Raw genomic sequence first — 19480 nt, 5'->3', positions numbered from 1 at the left:
CCAGAACATATGCACACATACACCCAAGCCCATGTAACATGAGTACCACTCATCTGAGTCTCTTCTATAACAAATAATGACTTTAAACCTTTAACCTACTATAAATGATCATAATTTTAAAGTAAACTTGCTAAAAAATTCTATGATAAAACTTTGAGAGTAATACATTCACCAAGAAGAAAAAATATATACTTTAGCAATTCAAAATCATCAGATAGGTGCATGATATCGACGCCATCAAGTCATTAACACATGAAAGAATCACTTAATTAAATAAAAATACCCACTTACCAAAAGCTAATCTCTTCCGGAAGGTCTGCCACATGTAATTATACTTTTCAGCCATAGAGAGAATGTTGTTAGGAGCATCAAGCTGTGAGGCTTTTATTTTCTGAAGGTTAGAAGAGAATCTGGCGCCTACGACTCCATTTGAAGGTAGTGTACTGCCCGATGATTGATGTTGACAGCAACCTCCAACCAAGTAAGGTTGATTCTCAACAAACAAGCGCTTCAAGGATGCAGCAGCAAGGGCTTCTGGTTCTTTCCGCCCTCTTCTTCCAAAATAATTGTAAGGCTCTACCACAATTAAAAGAAAGATTTGAACCAAAACAACATCAGCCTTGTAGATTTGACAGATTCAACAAACTAAAAGGATAACGATATAATAAGAAATCAACAAAATTTGCAAGCATCCATAAAAAAAGATAAAAAAATAAAAGCAAAACAAAATTTGATGCAATGACTGTGAAACCAATAGTTTAACACATCTGCCTGAGACTTGAAGCTGGAACAGCAAGCCTAAGGATCACACACCCCACAGAGAGAGAGGAGAGAGAGAAGGCATGAAATTATATTCCACAGACTGATTGATAGCAATAGTATTATAAATGCAACCACACAAGAATATGGAGAAGCATACCGGTACGAGCACAGCCAGATGGATTACATGGAGGGACATAGTCAGAACATCGGCGAGTAACTCGACCAATCCGTTCATCTATAACTGGACGCTCATTAGATGGCTGTCTGTGCTTCTTGCAGAAGGAAAGAAGGCGAATGCACTGATCCTCTTCATCGTCATCTACAGCAAGGAGGTGGAGTCTATCCTCATCCTCAAGCTATGCAAACATACAGAAAGATAAATTACTGCAACATGTAAGCAAAATTATCGACAAGTAACATTGTCAACAAGTGGGGTAACATTCTCAAGAAGTGGGGAAACATTGAAACATATGTACAACTCCAAAAACTCTGAATGCATGTAACAAAGGAGAAAGAATACCTCAACACAAAGGCCAGCTGCCCGTGCACAAAGAGGATGATATGCCACCCGACAAGTATTATTCGAACACTGCAAACAAGAGCATTGAAAAGGGCTGAAATTGACGAAGGGGAAAATATAAGCAAAGATGACAAACTGCATGAAAATAGCCTATAAAAGGTGAATCCGTGTAGAAATCACCAAGTAGTGTACTGCATGCTTTAAATGCCACAGAAGCTACCTACAGCCTGCTACTTTTATGGCTCTAACTTTATGTCTGTTTCTTAAAGCAATATTCTCTTTCAGAAAAATAAAAGACAATAATTAACCACAGACAAACTTAAAAAATAAAAAAAATAAAACTCTCATTGTATAAATACCTCTGGGAGTAAAGTATAATGTTGAGACAGCATTTGAGCGTAAAACTATCCAAATTACCTATTAACAACTTTAATTGATTTTGCCTATATGCTGTAGAGAAAATAAATTAGGCCTAATTCAACCCCACAAGCTAGCTAAGGGGGGGAAATTGGCCAAGTCTTTATATTTAGCACTCTTGCCTTATACTTGGTCAATGTAGGACAACACACCCCCTTTATGCCCAAGCATGAACATCTGGAACGTCAAGCCTACAGGACTAAACATCTGCAAGTGACCCAACATCAAGACAATGGTTGGCTCTGATATTACGTAGAGAAACCGGGCCAAGCCTAATTCAACCGCAAAAGTTAGCTCAAGGGGGTTGGATTGCCCAAGTCTTTAGATTTAGCACTCTTACCTTGTACCCAGTAGATATGGGACAACAATAACTAGCCCATTCTCCAACTAACTTGTTAAATTTTCAAATGCAAGTTTCAATATTTAAAATTCTTAGGAGAATGATGCAGGGTAATCAATATACTATAATTCATAATAATATCATATAAATCATTTCATAATGTAGATGATAACTCTAAAACATTTCAAAGATGGAAAACTGATATTGATTTGAATCTAGAACATGGAACGAATGCACTAGAAACAATCATGCCTAGTTTGAAATTACAAAACTGATTTCATTTCAACAGAATCAAGAGGAAGGGAGGGATCAATCTAAAACCCAGAGTTTAAATTTATATATTGCAATTCTTTACTTTTCAACAGACTATTTATTAAATTTGAGACAAGGTAGGGAAGGGTTAATTTAAAACCATTTAAATTCATATATTGCAATGCTTTATTTTTCAACAAAATCATTATTAAATTTGAGATAAGTTCCAGCAACTATACTTTAATAGAGCAACGCAATTCAGCCCTAGGTATGATGCAAAGAAGCATAAAAGGTTTAAGCTTCAAGCTTCAAATCTCATCATTTTTCTTCAATTTCACAAGTGAATTTTAGGACAATTAATCCACAATTACACTTTCAGCAAATCCTAACCAAACAGCATTAATTTCTTCAAATTTTCCATAAGACACTGTTTGCAATACTGTTCATAGCACCAAAACTTTGCTGCATTTAGACCTGCCAAAGGACTGATTCTGGGTCAGAACCAGTGGTTCAAGTTGAAGGGGACTGAAACCAGACTGCAGCGTCCACCCACCCCAATTCCAGTTTTGATCAAATTTAACGGTTGAAAAAAATTTTCAAAATTTTCTTTTTTTCTTTTAATCTGATTTTGGCTTGGAACCGAACCGGCTGGTTCTGGTCCAATTCAATGGTGATTCTGGTACATCCAGTTTTGACCCATTCCTGGCTGAAACAGTCTAGTTCAGGCTGGCCCTTGGCCAGGTCTAGCTGCATGCAGCCTGTGAAACCTATCCTCTCTTGTGCTATTTATCTTCCTAGTTACTGATACTTCAAAACCCTAATTGTCTACATGAATCTCTAACTCTGGTGACTTGAGAGCAAAAAAAAAGAACTAGGAGCACCTTCTCACAACTTCTATGCTTAAAATGATATGATCACCTGCATCTAGACCAAAGATGGTGTTACATACAAGAGAACTAGATTTAGAAAGAATAAGCCAAGTGTAGTTAAGTGAGCTTGCATGAGTTGTTAGAACAGCTGGCATGAGTTGTTAGGGATGAGTTTTGGCAGGAACAGTTACCTGTAGCAGTTATTGCTGTATAAAAACAGCCATAACAGCCTAGTGTAATTAGAGAAGAATCATTACACAATAATAAACTCCATTTCTTCCTATGTTTTTCTATCTGTTTCCAACTCTCTTTCTTCTATAATTTCTTCCCTTTCTTCTTCTGTTCTATTCTATTTTAGAAAGGAATATTTGTTAGGGTTCAATAACCCTAACAACTGGCATCAAAGCTCTGTTGACCAGTGGCATCACTTGGAAATTACTGTTGGGACTCGCAACATGTCTTGATCTCAGGTGGTGAGTGTTGAACCTGTGAGGATGGCAGAGTTGGAGAAGCAATTCAGAATTTTGAGAGAGACCTCTCGAAGGGATTTTGAGGAGGTGAGAGCTGAGGTGAAGGGAATTAAGGCAGATATGAGGATGAATATCAAAGAAGAGATGGAAGCAGGTTCTGTGAACATCAAGAATGCAATCCTTGATGAACTGAAACCCTTATTGTTGAATTTGATGAATAATAAGGGCAAAGGAACCAATATTGGAGACAGGGTGGTGGCAAGAAATAAGGATAAGGGGATTTTGCCCATGCTAAGGAATCAACAGAGGGATCAAGGCAGCAGCTCTCAATCTGCAATTGCTCCGGATTCTGAAGGTAACTCTAGCATTCTCCCTAAAATTGAACTAGTTACTTTTGATGGCAAAGATCCTAAGGCGTGGATTAGAAAGTTTGTGAAATATTTTGAAGTCTATAAGGTACCTAAAGAACAAATAGTAAGTATTGCTAATCTCTTTTTGGTGGAAAGGGCAAATGCGTGGTTTCATAATTAGGTTAAAGGAGAAAGGACTAATATGTGGGAAGAGTTTGAGAAGGGATTGCATACTAGATTTGGGAAGCAAGGTTTGGAAGATGTTGTGGAGGAATTTATGAAGATTAGGCAAGAGGGTAGTGTGGAAGAACACCAAGATAGATTTGAGGATTTGAGAATTAGAATGGAGAATTTTATGCCAGGGCTCGGAGAAGATTATTTTCTGTCTGGATTCATTTGGGGGGGGGGGGGGGGGCGGGCCGCGGTTAAGGGGATGATATAAGACCTATGATTAGAATGTTGAAACCTACTACCCTATACCAAGCCTTTGAAAGTGCTGACTGCAATAACAGTTAGTAGAAAATACTAGAAAATCTAGACCCTTTACTAAATCCAATACCTTTAATCCAGTGACCTATAGATCCACTTCAATCCACCAGAATTACAATAATTCCTACAAACCCACCACAGCCAGTCAAAGCTTCATTTATCCACCAAAACCACCAAATATTGAAACTCCACAACCCTAGAAACCTCAAACCAGTAATACCACTAATTTCACAATACCTATCATTTCTCAACCTGCCACTAGTAACTCTTCAGTCAACCAAAATTCAATTAAATCCAACCCTCCAAACCAACAACCACCTGAAAAAAGAACCTTCAAACCTTGCCATAGATGTGGTGAAAAGTATTTCCCCGGTCACACTTATAAACCAAAGGCAGCCATGGCAATTCAAGTAGAGGAGCAGGAAGAGGAACCAGTTGAGGAAGGATGTTTTGATATGGGAAATGAGTTGAATTTGGGAAACCAAATGGAAGAAATGACACTTTCAGTACATGCAACAAAGGGAAGTCAGGGAGCTGATACTATTAAGGTGTTGGGAACTTTCAAGAATAGGTAGTTGGTCATTCTTGTTGACAGCAGTATTATCAAGGCGAAAGGTGACACTAAGGAGACAGAAAACCGTATGGCCTATGACCTTAGGAGAGAGGCGAGAGGCGAGAGGCCATTTTGAAATAAGGCGCCATAGTCTAAATTGCCTAAATTATATGAATGAGTGTGTGTGTGTGTGTGTGTACTTGTAACATAAAAATTCATACTTTTAATTAGTTTGCTAAATAAAAAAATGCATATTAAAAAGAAAAAAAAAAAACATATTTTTTGCATTATATCTATAATTAACAACAAATTAACAATACCCAAAAAAAAAACAATTAAATAACAACTAATTAACAAAACCCATATGAATTAAACAATAATAAATTAACCAATTAACAAGAATAAACAACAAATTAATATTACCCATATAAATTAAACAACTAAATAACAAAAAATTGACAATAATCATACAAATTAAAAAACAATATATTAATCAATTAACAAGAATAAAAACTAAATTAAACAAATTAACATCACCCACATAAATTAAACAACTAAATAACAATAAATTAACAATACCTATATAAATTTAACAACTAAATAACAATTAATTAACAATATCCATATAAATTAAACAAAAATATATTAACCAATTAACAAGAATAAAAACTATATTAAACAAATTAACAATACCTATTTAAATTAAACCACTAAATAACAACAAATTTACAATACCCATTCAAGAAGAGAGAAGATGGAGGAGAGAAAAAAAGGGTGTGCAAGACAAACTGTTGCTGCTGTCTTAGAGAAGAAGAGAATAGAGGAGAAGAAGGAGAGAAAAGAAGAAGAGGAAGAAGAAGAAGAAGAAGAGGAGGAGCAGGAGGAGGAGGAGGAGGAGGAGAGAGAGAGACAAAGAGAGAGAGAGAGAGAGAGGAGAAGCTGCTATCGACTTCTTTTGGAGGTTATCTTCTTTTTTTTGTGTGTGTGAAAGAGCCACAAGTAGGGTTACATTTAGTTTAAATACAATTAAAAAAAAATAGACGTTTCTTCAACGAGGCATCGCCTCACTGTCGCCTTTTTGCTCCGCCTCATCAAAGAATGGGCAAGCGGTGTCGAGCGAGGCGTTAGAGTGGCGCCTCGGACACCTTTAATAACACTGATTGACAGTGGCAGTACCAATAGTTTCCTAGATAAGGGAGTTGCTGAAGAGTTAAACTTTAACTTTAGTGGACGCACCTACTACTTCTGTTGTGGTAGCTAATGGTAGGAGGATTTCTAGTTCCTTAATTTGTCAGGGATTCACATGCAAAATTCAGAACAACAAACTTTCCTTTGACATGAGAATATTATTGGACATTGGAGGCTTTGACATTATCTTCGGAGTGGATTGGATGAAACATCAACCCTTTATGGGAAAGAAAAATTTGCTGAAGAAATTTCATTATTGTCTTGCAGCTCCTATTCTCAATTAATGCACAAGAAAGGTGCAGATTTTACTACACCAGTATTCTGCATTCTACTCAACTCAACTAAACCTTTATCCCAAAAATTTGAGGTCGGCTAAATGGATTCGCTCTCTCCTCTAAACGATTTTGGGTTAAATCCTCAGAAATGTGTAATACTTCTAGGTCATGTTGTACTAGTCTCCTCCAAGTCAATTTAGGTCTATCCTTTTTTTCTTTCTATACTCTAACCTAATGTGCTCTACTTGTCTAACTGGAGCTTCCATATGTCTACGCTTCACATGACCAAACCACCTTAATCTCCCTTCTCTCAACTTATCCTTAATTGGCACCACTCCTACATTTTCTCTAATACTCTCATTACGGACTTTATTAGTCTAGTATGGCCACTCATCCACCTTAATATTCTCAACTCCGCAACTCTTATCTTAAACGCATATGACTCCTTCAGTGCCCAACACTCACTACCATATAACATAGCCGGTCGTATAGCTATACGGTAAAATTTTCCTTTCAACTTATTTGGAATCTTGCGTTCACATAAAACTCCCGTGGCACGTCTCCACTTCAACCATCCGGCTTTAATCCTATGACTAGCATCCTCCTCACATCCCCCATCTACTTGAAGGACTGACTGAGCTGAGATATTTAAAGTGGTTACTTTGGAACAATACCACTCCATCCAAACTAACCCCTTCCCTATCACCAGTTTGGCCTTCACTGAACTTGCAATGCATGTATTCTGTCTTCATTCTACTTAACTTAAAGCCCTTTAACTCTATAGTACTTCTCCAAAGCTCTAGCTTTCTATTGACTCCTTCTCGCATCTCATCTATCAAAACAATATCATCTGCAAACATCATACACTAAGGAATACTCTCTTGTATGTGTTTCGTCAATTCATCTAAAACTAATGTAAAAAGGTAAGTTTAATTCAATTTCAAAATTTTAATTCAATTAAGAATCATTGTATAACTGCAACTTCAGGTGTATCTCCTTCCTTATCCTCTTTACAATTACAGCTATAAAAGTATAGTAGTTTATTTGAAGAACCTAAGGAGTTACTACCATTTTAGACTCACAATCATGCAACTCCTTTACTACCTAGTTCTCAACCAGTAAATGTGAGACCATATCGGTATCGACACTATCAGAAGGCTAAGATAGAAAGGCTGGAGACTGAGAGGCTTGATTCCTCTATAATTCAGCATAGTAGAAGACCCTTTGCATCACGTGTGTTGTTAGTGAAAAAGAAGAACAGCTCATGGAGACTTTGTATAGATTATGGGAAGCTCAATGACCTGACTATCAAGGACAAGTTTCCTATTCCCATCGTTGATGATTTGTTGGATGAGTTGCATGGTGCGAATTATTTTTCGAAGATTGACCTTAGAGGAGGGTACCATCATATAAGAACGGAACTTGTTAACATTCATAAGACTGTATTTAGAACTCATCATGACCATTTTGAGTTTAAGGTCATGCCCTTTGGCTTAACCAATGCCCCAACCACTTTCCAAGTACTAATGAATCATATCTTCCAACCTTATTTAAGAAAATTTGCACTTGTATTTTTTATGACATTTTGATCTACAACAGCACTACGAAGGACCATCTTGCCTATTTGGAAGAAGTCTTTAAAGTGCTTCAAGAGCAGCACCTGTATGCTAAGATCTCTAAATGCTCTTTTGGGCAGACTTCTATTGATTATTTGGGCCACATAATTTCTGTTGAGGGAGTTTTCACTAATCCAGCAAAACTTCAATCCATGGTCTTATGGCCTACTCCTAAAAATGAGAAGGAATTAAGGACCTTTCTTGGTCTTACAGGATATTACAGGAAATTTGTAAGGCATTATGGGCTAATTAGCAAACCTCTTATTGATTTGCTGAAGAAGGATGGGTTTGCTTGGACTAATGCAAGTCAACAAGCCTTTGAGCAACTTAAGGAAGCTATGGCTTCTGCCCCTGCTTTGGGTTTGCTAGATTTCTCCCAACCTTTGTGGTTGAAACAGATGCCAATGACAAGGGCATAGGAGCTATATTACAGCAAGGGGGTCATCTTATAGCTTATATTTCCAAACCTTTTGGGCCAAGAACTCAAGCACTTTTAATCTAAAAGAAAGAACTAATGGCTATTACCTTTACTGTTTCTAAATGGAGACATTATCTAGAGCAAGGTACCTTTTTCATCAAAACTGATCATGAAAGCATCAAACTTTTATTGGAGCAAAAGTTGCACACTAAACTTTAGCAAAGAGGGATTTCGAAGTTACTTGGCCTTGACTATAAAATTTTGTATAGAAAGGGAGTTGAAAATAAAGTTGCACATGCATTGTCTAGAAGATCTTTTTCACAAGATGAGCAATTATATGTTGCGACTTCTAGTCCATTTCCTATTTGGATCACTTCTATAGTGGCTAGTTATGAGCAAGATGATAGGGCAAAAGAGTTAATTACTCAATTAGCAGTAGATGGGACAGCAATACCCTCTTTTCACTACAAGCAGGGTCTTTTATAGTGGGAAATATACAGCACTAAGGCAGAAATTGATCTCTATTTATCATGACTCTCCTTGAGGAGGTCATTCAAGAATTAATAACACCTGCCAGAAGTTGAAGAAACATTTTTAGTGGCCTGGTATGCAATCTAATGTTCTGCAGTGGGTGAGACAATGTGATCAGTGTGCTAGATGTAATTTTTTTTATTCCTCAATACATTTCTTTAGCAAAATAACAGGCTATATGAGAAGTTAATATCACCCCACAAGAATGGTCACAAAAAATACACAGTTATACACAAAGAAAAAGCAACACAAGTTGAACTCATGAGCTGTTCTGACATATTATCAAAGGCTTTAAATTATGTCAAATTGAGTGAACTTACAATCAACTTAAGTTTAAAAACACAAAATAATATAACAAGAATGTAAAGTTACTACACAACGCTTTATAAAGAACATTAATCGATCAGGTATACTCTTATTAGAATAATTATGAGCTTACTTGAATGCAGGCTCCATAAGCTACACCACAAATGCTACATAAGAGTTTCCAACGATCCTGTTTAAATACGAAAAAATATTAGAGGGAAAAAAAAAAAGAAATGCCCCATGCTTAAAGTTGAAGAATTTGACATCAATGACTCTGAACTAAAGCTTCTTGTTCAATACAAGCTGACAACAGTACACCCAGTTCTTACCATTAAAGGTTTTGAAAAAAAAATTAAAAAAAATAAAATAATAAATAAATAAATACTCCAGAAAGGAATTATTGCATAGCTCTAGCAATGAAGAAAATAGTAACAAACAGATATACCTTATTGATCCTATTCAAGCCATCAATAGGCTCCATTCTCTTGACATCAGACAAGCAAGTTTCTGCACCATAAACTGAGTCAACAAAAATCATTATAACAGATGAACTATTTAATGTGTGCTACAGTCACAAACCAGGTATCCAGATGGCACAAGCCAAATGAGCCCAGCGCCCATCAGTCGTAGGCTTCATAGCACCACCTAAGGAATAGTCAATTTACAGACTCAGTGATGTATGCATCCATTGCTTCATAGAAAAAGAAACTTTGTAACATTAGCATACCAATAACAGGACAAAGGCAGCAGGGTGGTGGGGAATCAGGAGCCCCAGGACGGCAAAAGTTGCACAACCATAGCACACCATCAACAGGTTCTAATTCTCCATAGCATCTGGCATGGACCTGAGCATACATTACTTCTGATGAAACTAATGAAGAGACTAGAATATTCTACTAAAAATTAGGGATGAGCAAAATTCAGTTCAAACCAAGAAAACCAAGCGAACCAATTTATTTCGGAAACTTGGTTCAGTGTTCTTGCTAAATTTGTTCGATTCAGTTTTTTTTTTTTTTTTAATTTTAAGAGATTCCATTTATTCAGTTCAGTTTTTTGTGGGGAAAAAAACTGTAGAACCAAGCCGAATAGTCTTTTTTTTTAATTAATTTTTATTAGGTCTAAAATTAGAATTAAAAATAACTAAAATTATATCTCAAATGAATCCAAAATAAGCCAAAAAAAGTCCAAGAAGAAGCCCAAAACAATAAATTGAACCAAACTGGTTTGGTTCGATTTGGTTTTCTCCCTAATTAGGTTTGGCATGCTATAAATTTCGGTTTTTTTATTTTTCAGACCGAACTGACCGATGCTCACCTGTACTAAAAGATATCAAATCAATCAAATAAAGTTTTTTTTTTCCACTCCAATATGATAGAGGAAGAATTGGAGAACAACAATGCTAATGATCAACACATCCAACCAAAAGAAAACCATGATGGAAAAAAATATCTAACGTTTCATAAGCTGCTGCAGTTGTACATTCCAAAATGCATATCCTGTGAAACTAACACTAGAAAAGCTAGTATAGGAACCCTTACCATCATTCTGCATTTATCACACTGCAGGAACAGATTGTTTTCATATTCCTAAAAGCAGATATCCACAGTTAGAATACAAACATCAAAAAATCACAATAAGGTTCAGTCTTTAAAATGCAACTGAAGATAGAGATGTGCAGAAACCAAAGCAAGAAATTAAATATCATGGGACACAAGAACATAAAACTATTTATAGAAAGTTCCTTTTTTCCTTTTTCTCTTGAAAAGGGAGAAAGGATGTAAGTGACAAGTAAATGTGCATTGAAAAAACTGTGTTAAGATAGAACACTAGTTTTCACCTCATCCATATGGCATACGCTGCACTTATCAAGGTCTTTCCAGTCAACACGAACAGGTCTGTAACCAACAGGTAAGTCCTGATACCTTTCAGAGGTTAATTTGCACAAAGACATTTTAGAAGATAGTCTGGATTTTGATAATCCCTGTCAGTACCATTGGAAAATGTTACTAGCATAAACTCAAAGTGCAGGGTATTTGCTGAGAAGGGATCCATGAAACTACACAAGCAGATATGAAACGCACAGTATAAAATACCAAGCAAACATAAAGATTGACCATTTTGAATTTCTCCAATGCTTACTATAAAATTTGTTCCATGAAATGCAAAGCATAAAAATCCTAAGAATATGAATTCACATTTGAATGCAACACATTTCTGTAGCCAAAGTGATAATGAAACAAAAGCAGCTATAATTTATGGATTTCTGCTTCAAAGGTTTATTTATCACTTTCTACATACTTTATTCTTTTGGTTCATTAATGTCCTATTCACCATTTCCTAAAGTCCCAACACCTAATCAATTTGCATTTTGATTAACATTACCACCAATTGATAAAATCTATTTTTAGCCCTATCGCTAGTAAATTTAATTTAAGAGGAACCATTAGTTAATGCTCCCCAATATGGTATTACAAAAGGCATGTCTGAGAACATAAAAAAACTTTAACAAAGAGTAAGAATATCAATTTAAAACAAGTTTTTAAGAACCAATTAAGTCTAATTTTTTAAACAAAAATACAATCCAGTGAGAAGCAAGTTATCTAGTTTCAGAAAAGCAATATCTGCATGACAGCAAATGTCAAGAGAAGATCCAACTAAACAAAAAGCGAAAGAACAACTCTCTTAACAATTCTCCATTAACTGAGCTCTTTAAAATTTCAAAATTCATAGTATCATAAAACACACTACTTTATGATACAACTCAACTCAACTCAACTAAGTCTTTATCCCAAAAATTTGGGGTCGGCTATATGGATTCGCTTTCTCCACTCTGAACGATTTTGGGTTAAATCCTCAGAAATATGTAATGCTTCTAGGTCATGTTGTACTACTCTCCTCCAAGTCAATTTAGGCTTACCCCTTTTTTTCTTTCTATCATCTAACTTAACGTGCTCTACTTGTCTAACTGGAACCTCCATATGTCTACGCTTCACATGACCAAACCACCTCAATCTTCCTTCTCTCAACTTATCTTTAATTAGCACCACTCCTACCTTTTTTCTAATACTCTCATTACAGACTTTATCTAGTCTAGTATGGCCACTCATCCACCTTAACATTCTCATCTCTGCAACTCTTATCTTAGATGCATACGACTCTTTCAGTGCCCAACACTCACTACCATATAACATAGCCGGTCGTATGATTGTACGGTAAAATTTTCCTTTCAATTTATTGGGAATCTTACGATCACATAAAACTCCCGTGGCACGTCTACACTTCAACCATCCGGCTTTAATCCTCTGACTAACATCCTCCTTACATCCCCCATCTACTTGAAGGACTAAGCCTAGATATTTAAAGTGATTACTTTGGGACAGTACCACTCCATTCAAACTAACTCCTTCTCTATCACCAATTTGGCCTTCAAGTACTTTATGATCTAGAATAAAAAAGCCACAAATACAATTCAGTGACAAGCAAGTCATCTAGTTTCAGAAAAGCAATATCTACATGATAGTGAATGTCAAGACTCGAGAACAGCCAACTAAACAAAAAGTGAAAGAAAAGCTCTCTAACAATTCTCCACTAACTGAGCTCTTTAAAATTTCAAAATTTGTAGTAAAATAAAACACTACTTTAAGATCTATGATAAAAGTTTGAGACACAAAAAATAACAAAAAGTCAACTCTGTTGCTATCTATCCACAGGGCAAGTTAAGTGACTCAGAAAAGACTTCAACAATAATAGAAGATGAAAATTGGCATGAATGTGATCTATGTGCAACTTTTCAGAGTTTATGGTGAATCATATTGAAAAGCATACCTTTATAAGTTTCATAACTTCAGGATTAGAGAAACCAAACATGTCAGAACCAGATTCATAGAATCTGTCTACTACAGCTTCAACACTAAAACCATTGGAAGTACTTTCTTGCACTTTCCTTATTCTTCTGTATATTTTATCCCAGCAAGTGGATGGAGTGGATCCTTTGATCTGTGAAAATGATATTATCATGAACAAATATTGCATTCAGCAACTCAAAACCTAAGTAGTAAAATGAGAAAAAAATAGGTGATGTAAAACCAACTACAACTTAGACTTGATGGATATAAAGAAAATGATTTGACCAGAAATAACTTTGGCCAATTGATATGACAATGAAGCAATAGGATTTGAGAATTCCACAGTTTAAACATTTAGTCAGAAACCAAAAGCACATTCAGCTTTGTAGAAACCATCTGATCACAAAAGTCTCCAATAAGCTTCCCATTTCACCTGCATCTTGACAAATTTTCACAGGAAACCATCCAATGTGCTCACCTAGACCAATTGAAAATTCAAGTAATTGCATTTCCAATCCAACATACAAGTCCATTGCAGTTACAATAACTATGATGCAAAGTGCAACTACAGAGAAAATGCAGGTGGTTATGAGAAAGAGGCACTTTGCCTGTCACAGCACCATGAACTCAAGTGTTCTTTAGATGATCCAAATTAACCATTCCAACAACATTATAAAATTACAAAGCAGAACATAGAATAGCACACTGTAATCTAAAATTTGATGAGTAGGATGCCATAATTCTAAGAGTCTGTTTTCACACATTCTATTCTATAATCATTCTTTATCAAGCAGCAGTGCCAGATATATAAAGATCACAAAAGGAGGAAAAGGTAAAACATGCAACTAACTACTGAAAACTTTCCTACCAAATGTTTTGTTCACGTTTAATTAGTAAAATCCAAACTTAAAATGCATCCGAGACCATCCACAATTCAGTACTTGAGGGACAAGGCGCCACTCTACTCATGTCTATATAGCAATAAAAAATAAATAAATAAAACAATTAAAAATAGACATTAAACAGAGTTCATACCTTCTCAATTCTCAATTGCAATCTTTATTCCATAAGTAAGATTTTAAGATTTAGTAGCTTATGCAAAATGGTTCAATTTCCATATAGGATAAGTCCCTCAAAAAATTGAAAATAGGACAGAATCACAAGTTCACAACCAGTTAAATAGGGAAAGTAAGACGACAATTGCACAAAATGCACAGACAATCAAAGTAAAAGTTGTTTAGGTTAATTTAATCAAAGCTGACCTGCTCTCCATCATCCAATGTCACTCTAAATAGAGGCCGAATCTTAGACTCAGCATCCCTCAACACTTCCATTTTATATATGGTACAAACGCTTGGATCTGAAACCCATAAACACAAGCAAAAGAAAATATGTCTTAGCATTCCATTAAACCAAGATGATCAACAAATAAGGGGGGCTGAAATTTTAAGATTATACAATACAAATGAGATCTGCAAAATTCCTTGAAATCTCTTTCAGAAAACCACCACCTGTTATTGACGTAAACTTCCGCAAGGCAGTATATCCTTCAGGCCAGATAAATCTATCATCCTGGAAATATTCTGAGTCCTTGACAATCTTTCCTGTAACAGAAGTTCGTGATGCCAGTAAGTATAAATGCGTATGGCCCAATACTCATCAACTAATTAACTAGTAATACAATTTCCACACATTTACAGTTACTGGTTAATAGTAAGATTAATCCTTAGGTGAAATAAGATACATGTTAAACCAAAAATCAAAGGAAAAATGTCACATAAAAGTTGTCTTGCTCAAACAAACAGCACATAATTTCCATTTCTCCATTTTTTGGGGAGTGGGTAAGGTTATACTGGAACTACCATGTCCTCAGACAGCTGAGCTTTGAAATCTAAATTGAAATGTTCTAAAAGATAATCATAACAAACTCATCAACAATGAAATGAAAAAGTGGTTATATGTCTAAAAATGTTTGAACTGAGTCATCAGCCATAAAAAAAGGCAAGAGCAGCTTTCAATGGCAGAAAAATCACCAAGGCTTATTATTTGTAAATCCCCAATAACATATGGAGAAGTTTCAAGGCCTCTCAATATCCTTTGTATGCCTTCATCTCTTCTGCAGTCTTCACCTGAATCTGTACTCCCCTCATCCTCACTGCTCGCACTGTCACAGTTAGCATCGCCATTCATGCTATTTTGCAGCTGTAGCATTCTTCTTGGAAGCTTTTGCTCACTCAAATACCTGGGTCAAAAAGCCAAATAAAAGCAGTTGTAAAATTGGCATCCCCATAGTGCAAGAACAAGCAATGTCAACAATTGCAACTCTTATGATAAAAAGAACAGATCCAGAGAAAATTCAGATTGAGAAATGATAAAAATAGCAGCAAAGTGCAGGGACAGGGACAGTGAAGTCTATGCATACTATGTTAAAATAGTTCTGTAGATTCCTGATACTGACAACCAACAAACCTCAACAACAGAGTATTATTAAGCCTTAAGGCAAAAATTTTACCAATTCTAGTTGTGCGACCAAATGGTTGGATCAGAAGCATCTATTGATGGTCAGCTTGGTTACCAGTCTATTCACAACTAAGATCCAGAGAACTTCAGATTGGAAATGATAAAAATATCAGCAAATTGCAGGGACAGGGACAGGGACAGGAACAGTGAAATCTATCCATATTATGTTAAACTAATTCTGCAGATTTCTGATACCGACAGCCAACAAACCTCAACACCTGAGTATTATTAAGCCTTAAGGCAAAAATTTTACCAATTCTAGTCGTGTGACCAGATGGTTGGATCAGAAGCATCTATTGATTGTCAGCTTAGTTCCCAGTCTATTCACAACTAAGAGATACATTTAACATGAACCTTGTAACAAAGTGATATAATAAGAACTATAACATACTTCAGTGTCAAATATCATATTCCAATGTCAGTTTGACAAACTTAACCCTGGTAAATAAGCTTACATTTTTGCTTCTTCCAAGCTTCGTGCGAAATGAGGTTTCCTGCACTTAAGGTGAAAAGACGAAAGAAGTCCTTTAAGAAATGAGATTACCTGCTTCGGTTTAATTCTGAAAAATCACAAGATAAAAATGTTATCAGTATCTGAGAAATAAGTATACTACACACCAACACACATCAGTTCTCCCTCATGCACAAAAGAAACACAAACCTGGCAAAATCATGGGTGCCAAAGAATTGCACAAACACTGATTTTTTTCCAGAAATTTTGTTTAAGCCTTTACGATTACCAATAAGTGATTCATCCACAACAATTGCTGGCCACATAGCATGACCTGCACTAAAGCAATGAAAAGACATAGTTGGTGTAAAACCAAAAAAGTGAAAAATAAAATAATATGATATCATTAAAATTTGAAAAACCTAATAGGAAACTACATGTGTCAGTGACCAGCATAGTTTATTAGTTTACTAGTTGCACCATAAGTTCGTTTGTTAAGATGGTGCAGGTGTAAACACTTATGTTAGACAAATATAAACTATAATGTGAGTATGTTCAGGAAAGCCATAGGTTTTCTTTTTCTTTTTCATATCTGAGTCAATGTCTCTGAATGCACCCATACACGTTCATATCAGCTTTCTCTCTTACACAGTCAACAAAAGGAGGCGAGAATATACAAGCATTCATTGACCCCATATTTATGAAGGATGGCTTTTACAAGATGAGCAATTGAAACCAGCAACAGCACACTTGCAAAAAGATTATAAATACACCACAGAACCAATTCATTCATATGGCACTGAAAATAGTAACATTTAGAAAAAAGAAAAGGATACAAGAGTGCTAGTCATATCTTGTAACATTGAATATCCTATAAATTATGAAAATAGCATCTCTGAGATGTTTTATGTTTTTAATTAGCCAGTATTTTATACAAACTGGGGAAGAAAAACCAAAAGTATAAAAAGGCACAAGCAGATAGACTTAGTGCAGACCAGTAAGTTTTGCCCATATAATATCCCCAGGCTCAAGATCTTGGCAGTCATCCAAAACGGCAGCTAACACAACCATCTCATCATAATCATAGTTATCACCATCTGTATTTTTTATACTGAAAGTCAAGTTCAACCGCTCCATCTCCTCCCGAGAAATAAAAAATTTTATTTTCTCATTTGAAAGAATCAAATCCTCTTTATCTCCATCTTCATATTCAACCTGCATTGTATTTCATTTCTAATTAACAGAAGAGTTCACCATGCATTTTGAGGCCCCAAGTAATTCAAAATTTTAAAATGATAAAAAGAAAAAATTGGGCATCGGAACCACACATGATGCCGTTTAGTCTCTGAAGTGTACCCAACAACACGTCCAGAATACCAATCAGCATCCAATGGCCAATAAACCTGCACATAACCATTTTAATTATGCATAAAAAGTAAGCTGTAGTTAATAGGTATAACAATTAGCTTCAAATTAAAGAATTAAAAGATGTGAAATATTTGCTGACCTTGCAAGATAATCCAATGAACCTTTTTGGATCAACATCATCGTAACTCAACCTATTAAAACAAATATTTACATCCATTAAACCAAAACTTTTAGAAACCATAAACACATTAATAAACGGAAGCTTCCCCTATCTGTCTGCTGAAGCAGAAGTGAAGGCGAAAAAAGATAATACCAAATCTAAATCGCCTTGCACTACTAAACTAAGAAAAAACTAGCTGCAATATACCCAGACCGATGTTCGATTCCTCATGACAATGGCAAGCCTCAAACTACATTGATTCAGCATTTAAAATGCAGCATATATAATATAAGTTGAAGATTTTCAAGGGAAAAAATAATAATAAAGCTCTACAAAGTATAAAAAAAAAAAAAAAAAAAAAAAAACTAACTTTGCAATCAGTTTGTTCGCCACTAACCCCAGCACCTAAGTAGTTCACTTCCTTCCATAATAGGATAAACAAACAAAAACCCACCTGACCCATCTTTTAGTAGAAGCTGGCAGCGATAAAACCTTGTCAGAAATCTGTAAAGAACCACGATTCTTTCTCCGTAAAGTTCCACTATTACTATTCACATTATGATTGCGACAATCCCTCAATCGCGGCCTCTCAACACCTCCCAAAACGCTAGAATCAACTCCCAACTTCACCAACTCACTACGCCCAATCCTTCTCTTCTTCTCCTTCCTCTTCAAATCATTGTCAATCGAGTCCTCAAACCCACAAATTTCAGTCTTTACAGCAAGTTTAGGCACCGATTCAGCAGTGCGTAGAATCAACGACTCAAAAAAAGACGGCGTTGGTGTAGAATGCCGGGGTCTCTTAGATCGACGAGAGTAGACGTAAAGGATCGGGGGCCTACCAAGACGAGGATCATCAATACCATGGACAATGAGTTTCCGGGCTTTAACCTTCTTGGACATAACGTTAGACGATCCACTGGCACTAACGCAGAGAGAAGCAGCAGAGTAGACACGATCCAAAGAAACGTATCGCAAGGGCGCGTCAGTGTGGGTATCGACGTTAATATCTTCACCTTCTTCGCCGTACTCGCGCCCAAGCGGTGGCCGTTGGAATTTGTGGTGGTGGTCTTTGCGTTTATGGAGAAATGCCATGGAAAGGGGAAAATTAAGGTGGTGTGGGTGCGGAAGAGAGAGGGAGAGCAAAAGAGTTGGTAGGTTCTTTTGCTCTCTCGCTCTCCTCAGAGTGTGGATTTCAGCAGTGAAACTGACAATTGGGGATTTGGGGAAATTGGAAAAGGGAAGAGAGGGTTAGGGTTTAAAGTTAAGGAATTTAGATTTCGGATGGTTTTGGAGGGTTTTTCCCCAAAATTATCAGTTTCCCGCCGTGTTACCAGAGAAGAGAGAGACCGCATACTCGCATGAGTGTCCTCCCATTGGTGTGTTCTTTTCTTTTAATTATTAGTTTTTGAAGTTGAAAACTTCTTTTGATATCATTGATGGATGATTATTTTTATAAATTTATAATTTTTAATTAGAATGTAATTATATTTTCTTTAAAAAATATTATTATATCTTAATTTATTTAATTTTATAATATAATTTTTTCAAATGTTAAAGCACTTAATAATATTTTAGTTCTCGCAATTTTCTAAAGACAATTGAATTTTTTTACGTGGCAAATTTAATTAAAAAATTGTAAATACAAAATTAGATCTATTTAATACAGTACGTTTTTTAATATTATTTAAAATTTTTATATATAATTTTTATTTATTTTTATATGATATTATACTAATAAATTAATTATTATGATAATATAATAATTTTTATTTTTATG

The 19480-nt window shown here is 35.7% G+C and overlaps 1 protein-coding gene across 7 annotated transcripts in view; it reads right to left on the bottom strand.

Moving 5' to 3' along the window:
• The window catches only part of LOC110631775 (histone-lysine N-methyltransferase ATX2), a 52318-nt gene extending 33223 nt beyond the window's left edge, over positions 1–19095 (bottom strand). For all 7 annotated transcript variants that reach the window (XR_009149438.1, XR_002490568.2, XR_009149440.1 and 4 more), the window contains exons 1-19: positions 18155–19095; positions 17680–17731; positions 17501–17575; positions 17168–17387; positions 16383–16506; positions 16177–16281; positions 15235–15443; positions 14713–14805; positions 14464–14561; positions 13182–13352; positions 11194–11337; positions 10895–10942; positions 10084–10201; positions 9936–10001; positions 9802–9863; positions 9490–9546; positions 1283–1351; positions 920–1118; positions 292–576 (exon numbers count right to left, since the gene is read on the bottom strand). Coding sequence is in view for 1 of the 7 variants with exons in the window: in XM_021779747.2 (XP_021635439.2) it covers positions 292–576; positions 920–1118; positions 1283–1351; positions 9490–9546; positions 9802–9863; positions 9936–10001; positions 10084–10201; positions 10895–10942; positions 11194–11337; positions 13182–13352; positions 14464–14561; positions 14713–14805; positions 15235–15443; positions 16177–16281; positions 16383–16506; positions 17168–17387; positions 17501–17575; positions 17680–17731; positions 18155–18795 (2836 nt within the window). In the remaining 6 variants the exon portion in view is untranslated. The remainder of the gene's footprint in view (positions 1–291; positions 577–919; positions 1119–1282; positions 1352–9489; positions 9547–9801; positions 9864–9935; positions 10002–10083; positions 10202–10894; positions 10943–11193; positions 11338–13181; positions 13353–14463; positions 14562–14712; positions 14806–15234; positions 15444–16176; positions 16282–16382; positions 16507–17167; positions 17388–17500; positions 17576–17679; positions 17732–18154) is intronic.
• Between the last annotated feature and the right edge of the window lie 385 nt (positions 19096–19480).

The sequence above is a fragment of the Hevea brasiliensis genome, chromosome 6 (assembly GCF_030052815.1).
Source record: "Hevea brasiliensis isolate MT/VB/25A 57/8 chromosome 6, ASM3005281v1, whole genome shotgun sequence".
NCBI lineage: Eukaryota > Viridiplantae > Streptophyta > Magnoliopsida > Malpighiales > Euphorbiaceae > Hevea > Hevea brasiliensis.
This window is presented reverse-complemented; position numbering and strand designations above follow the sequence as displayed.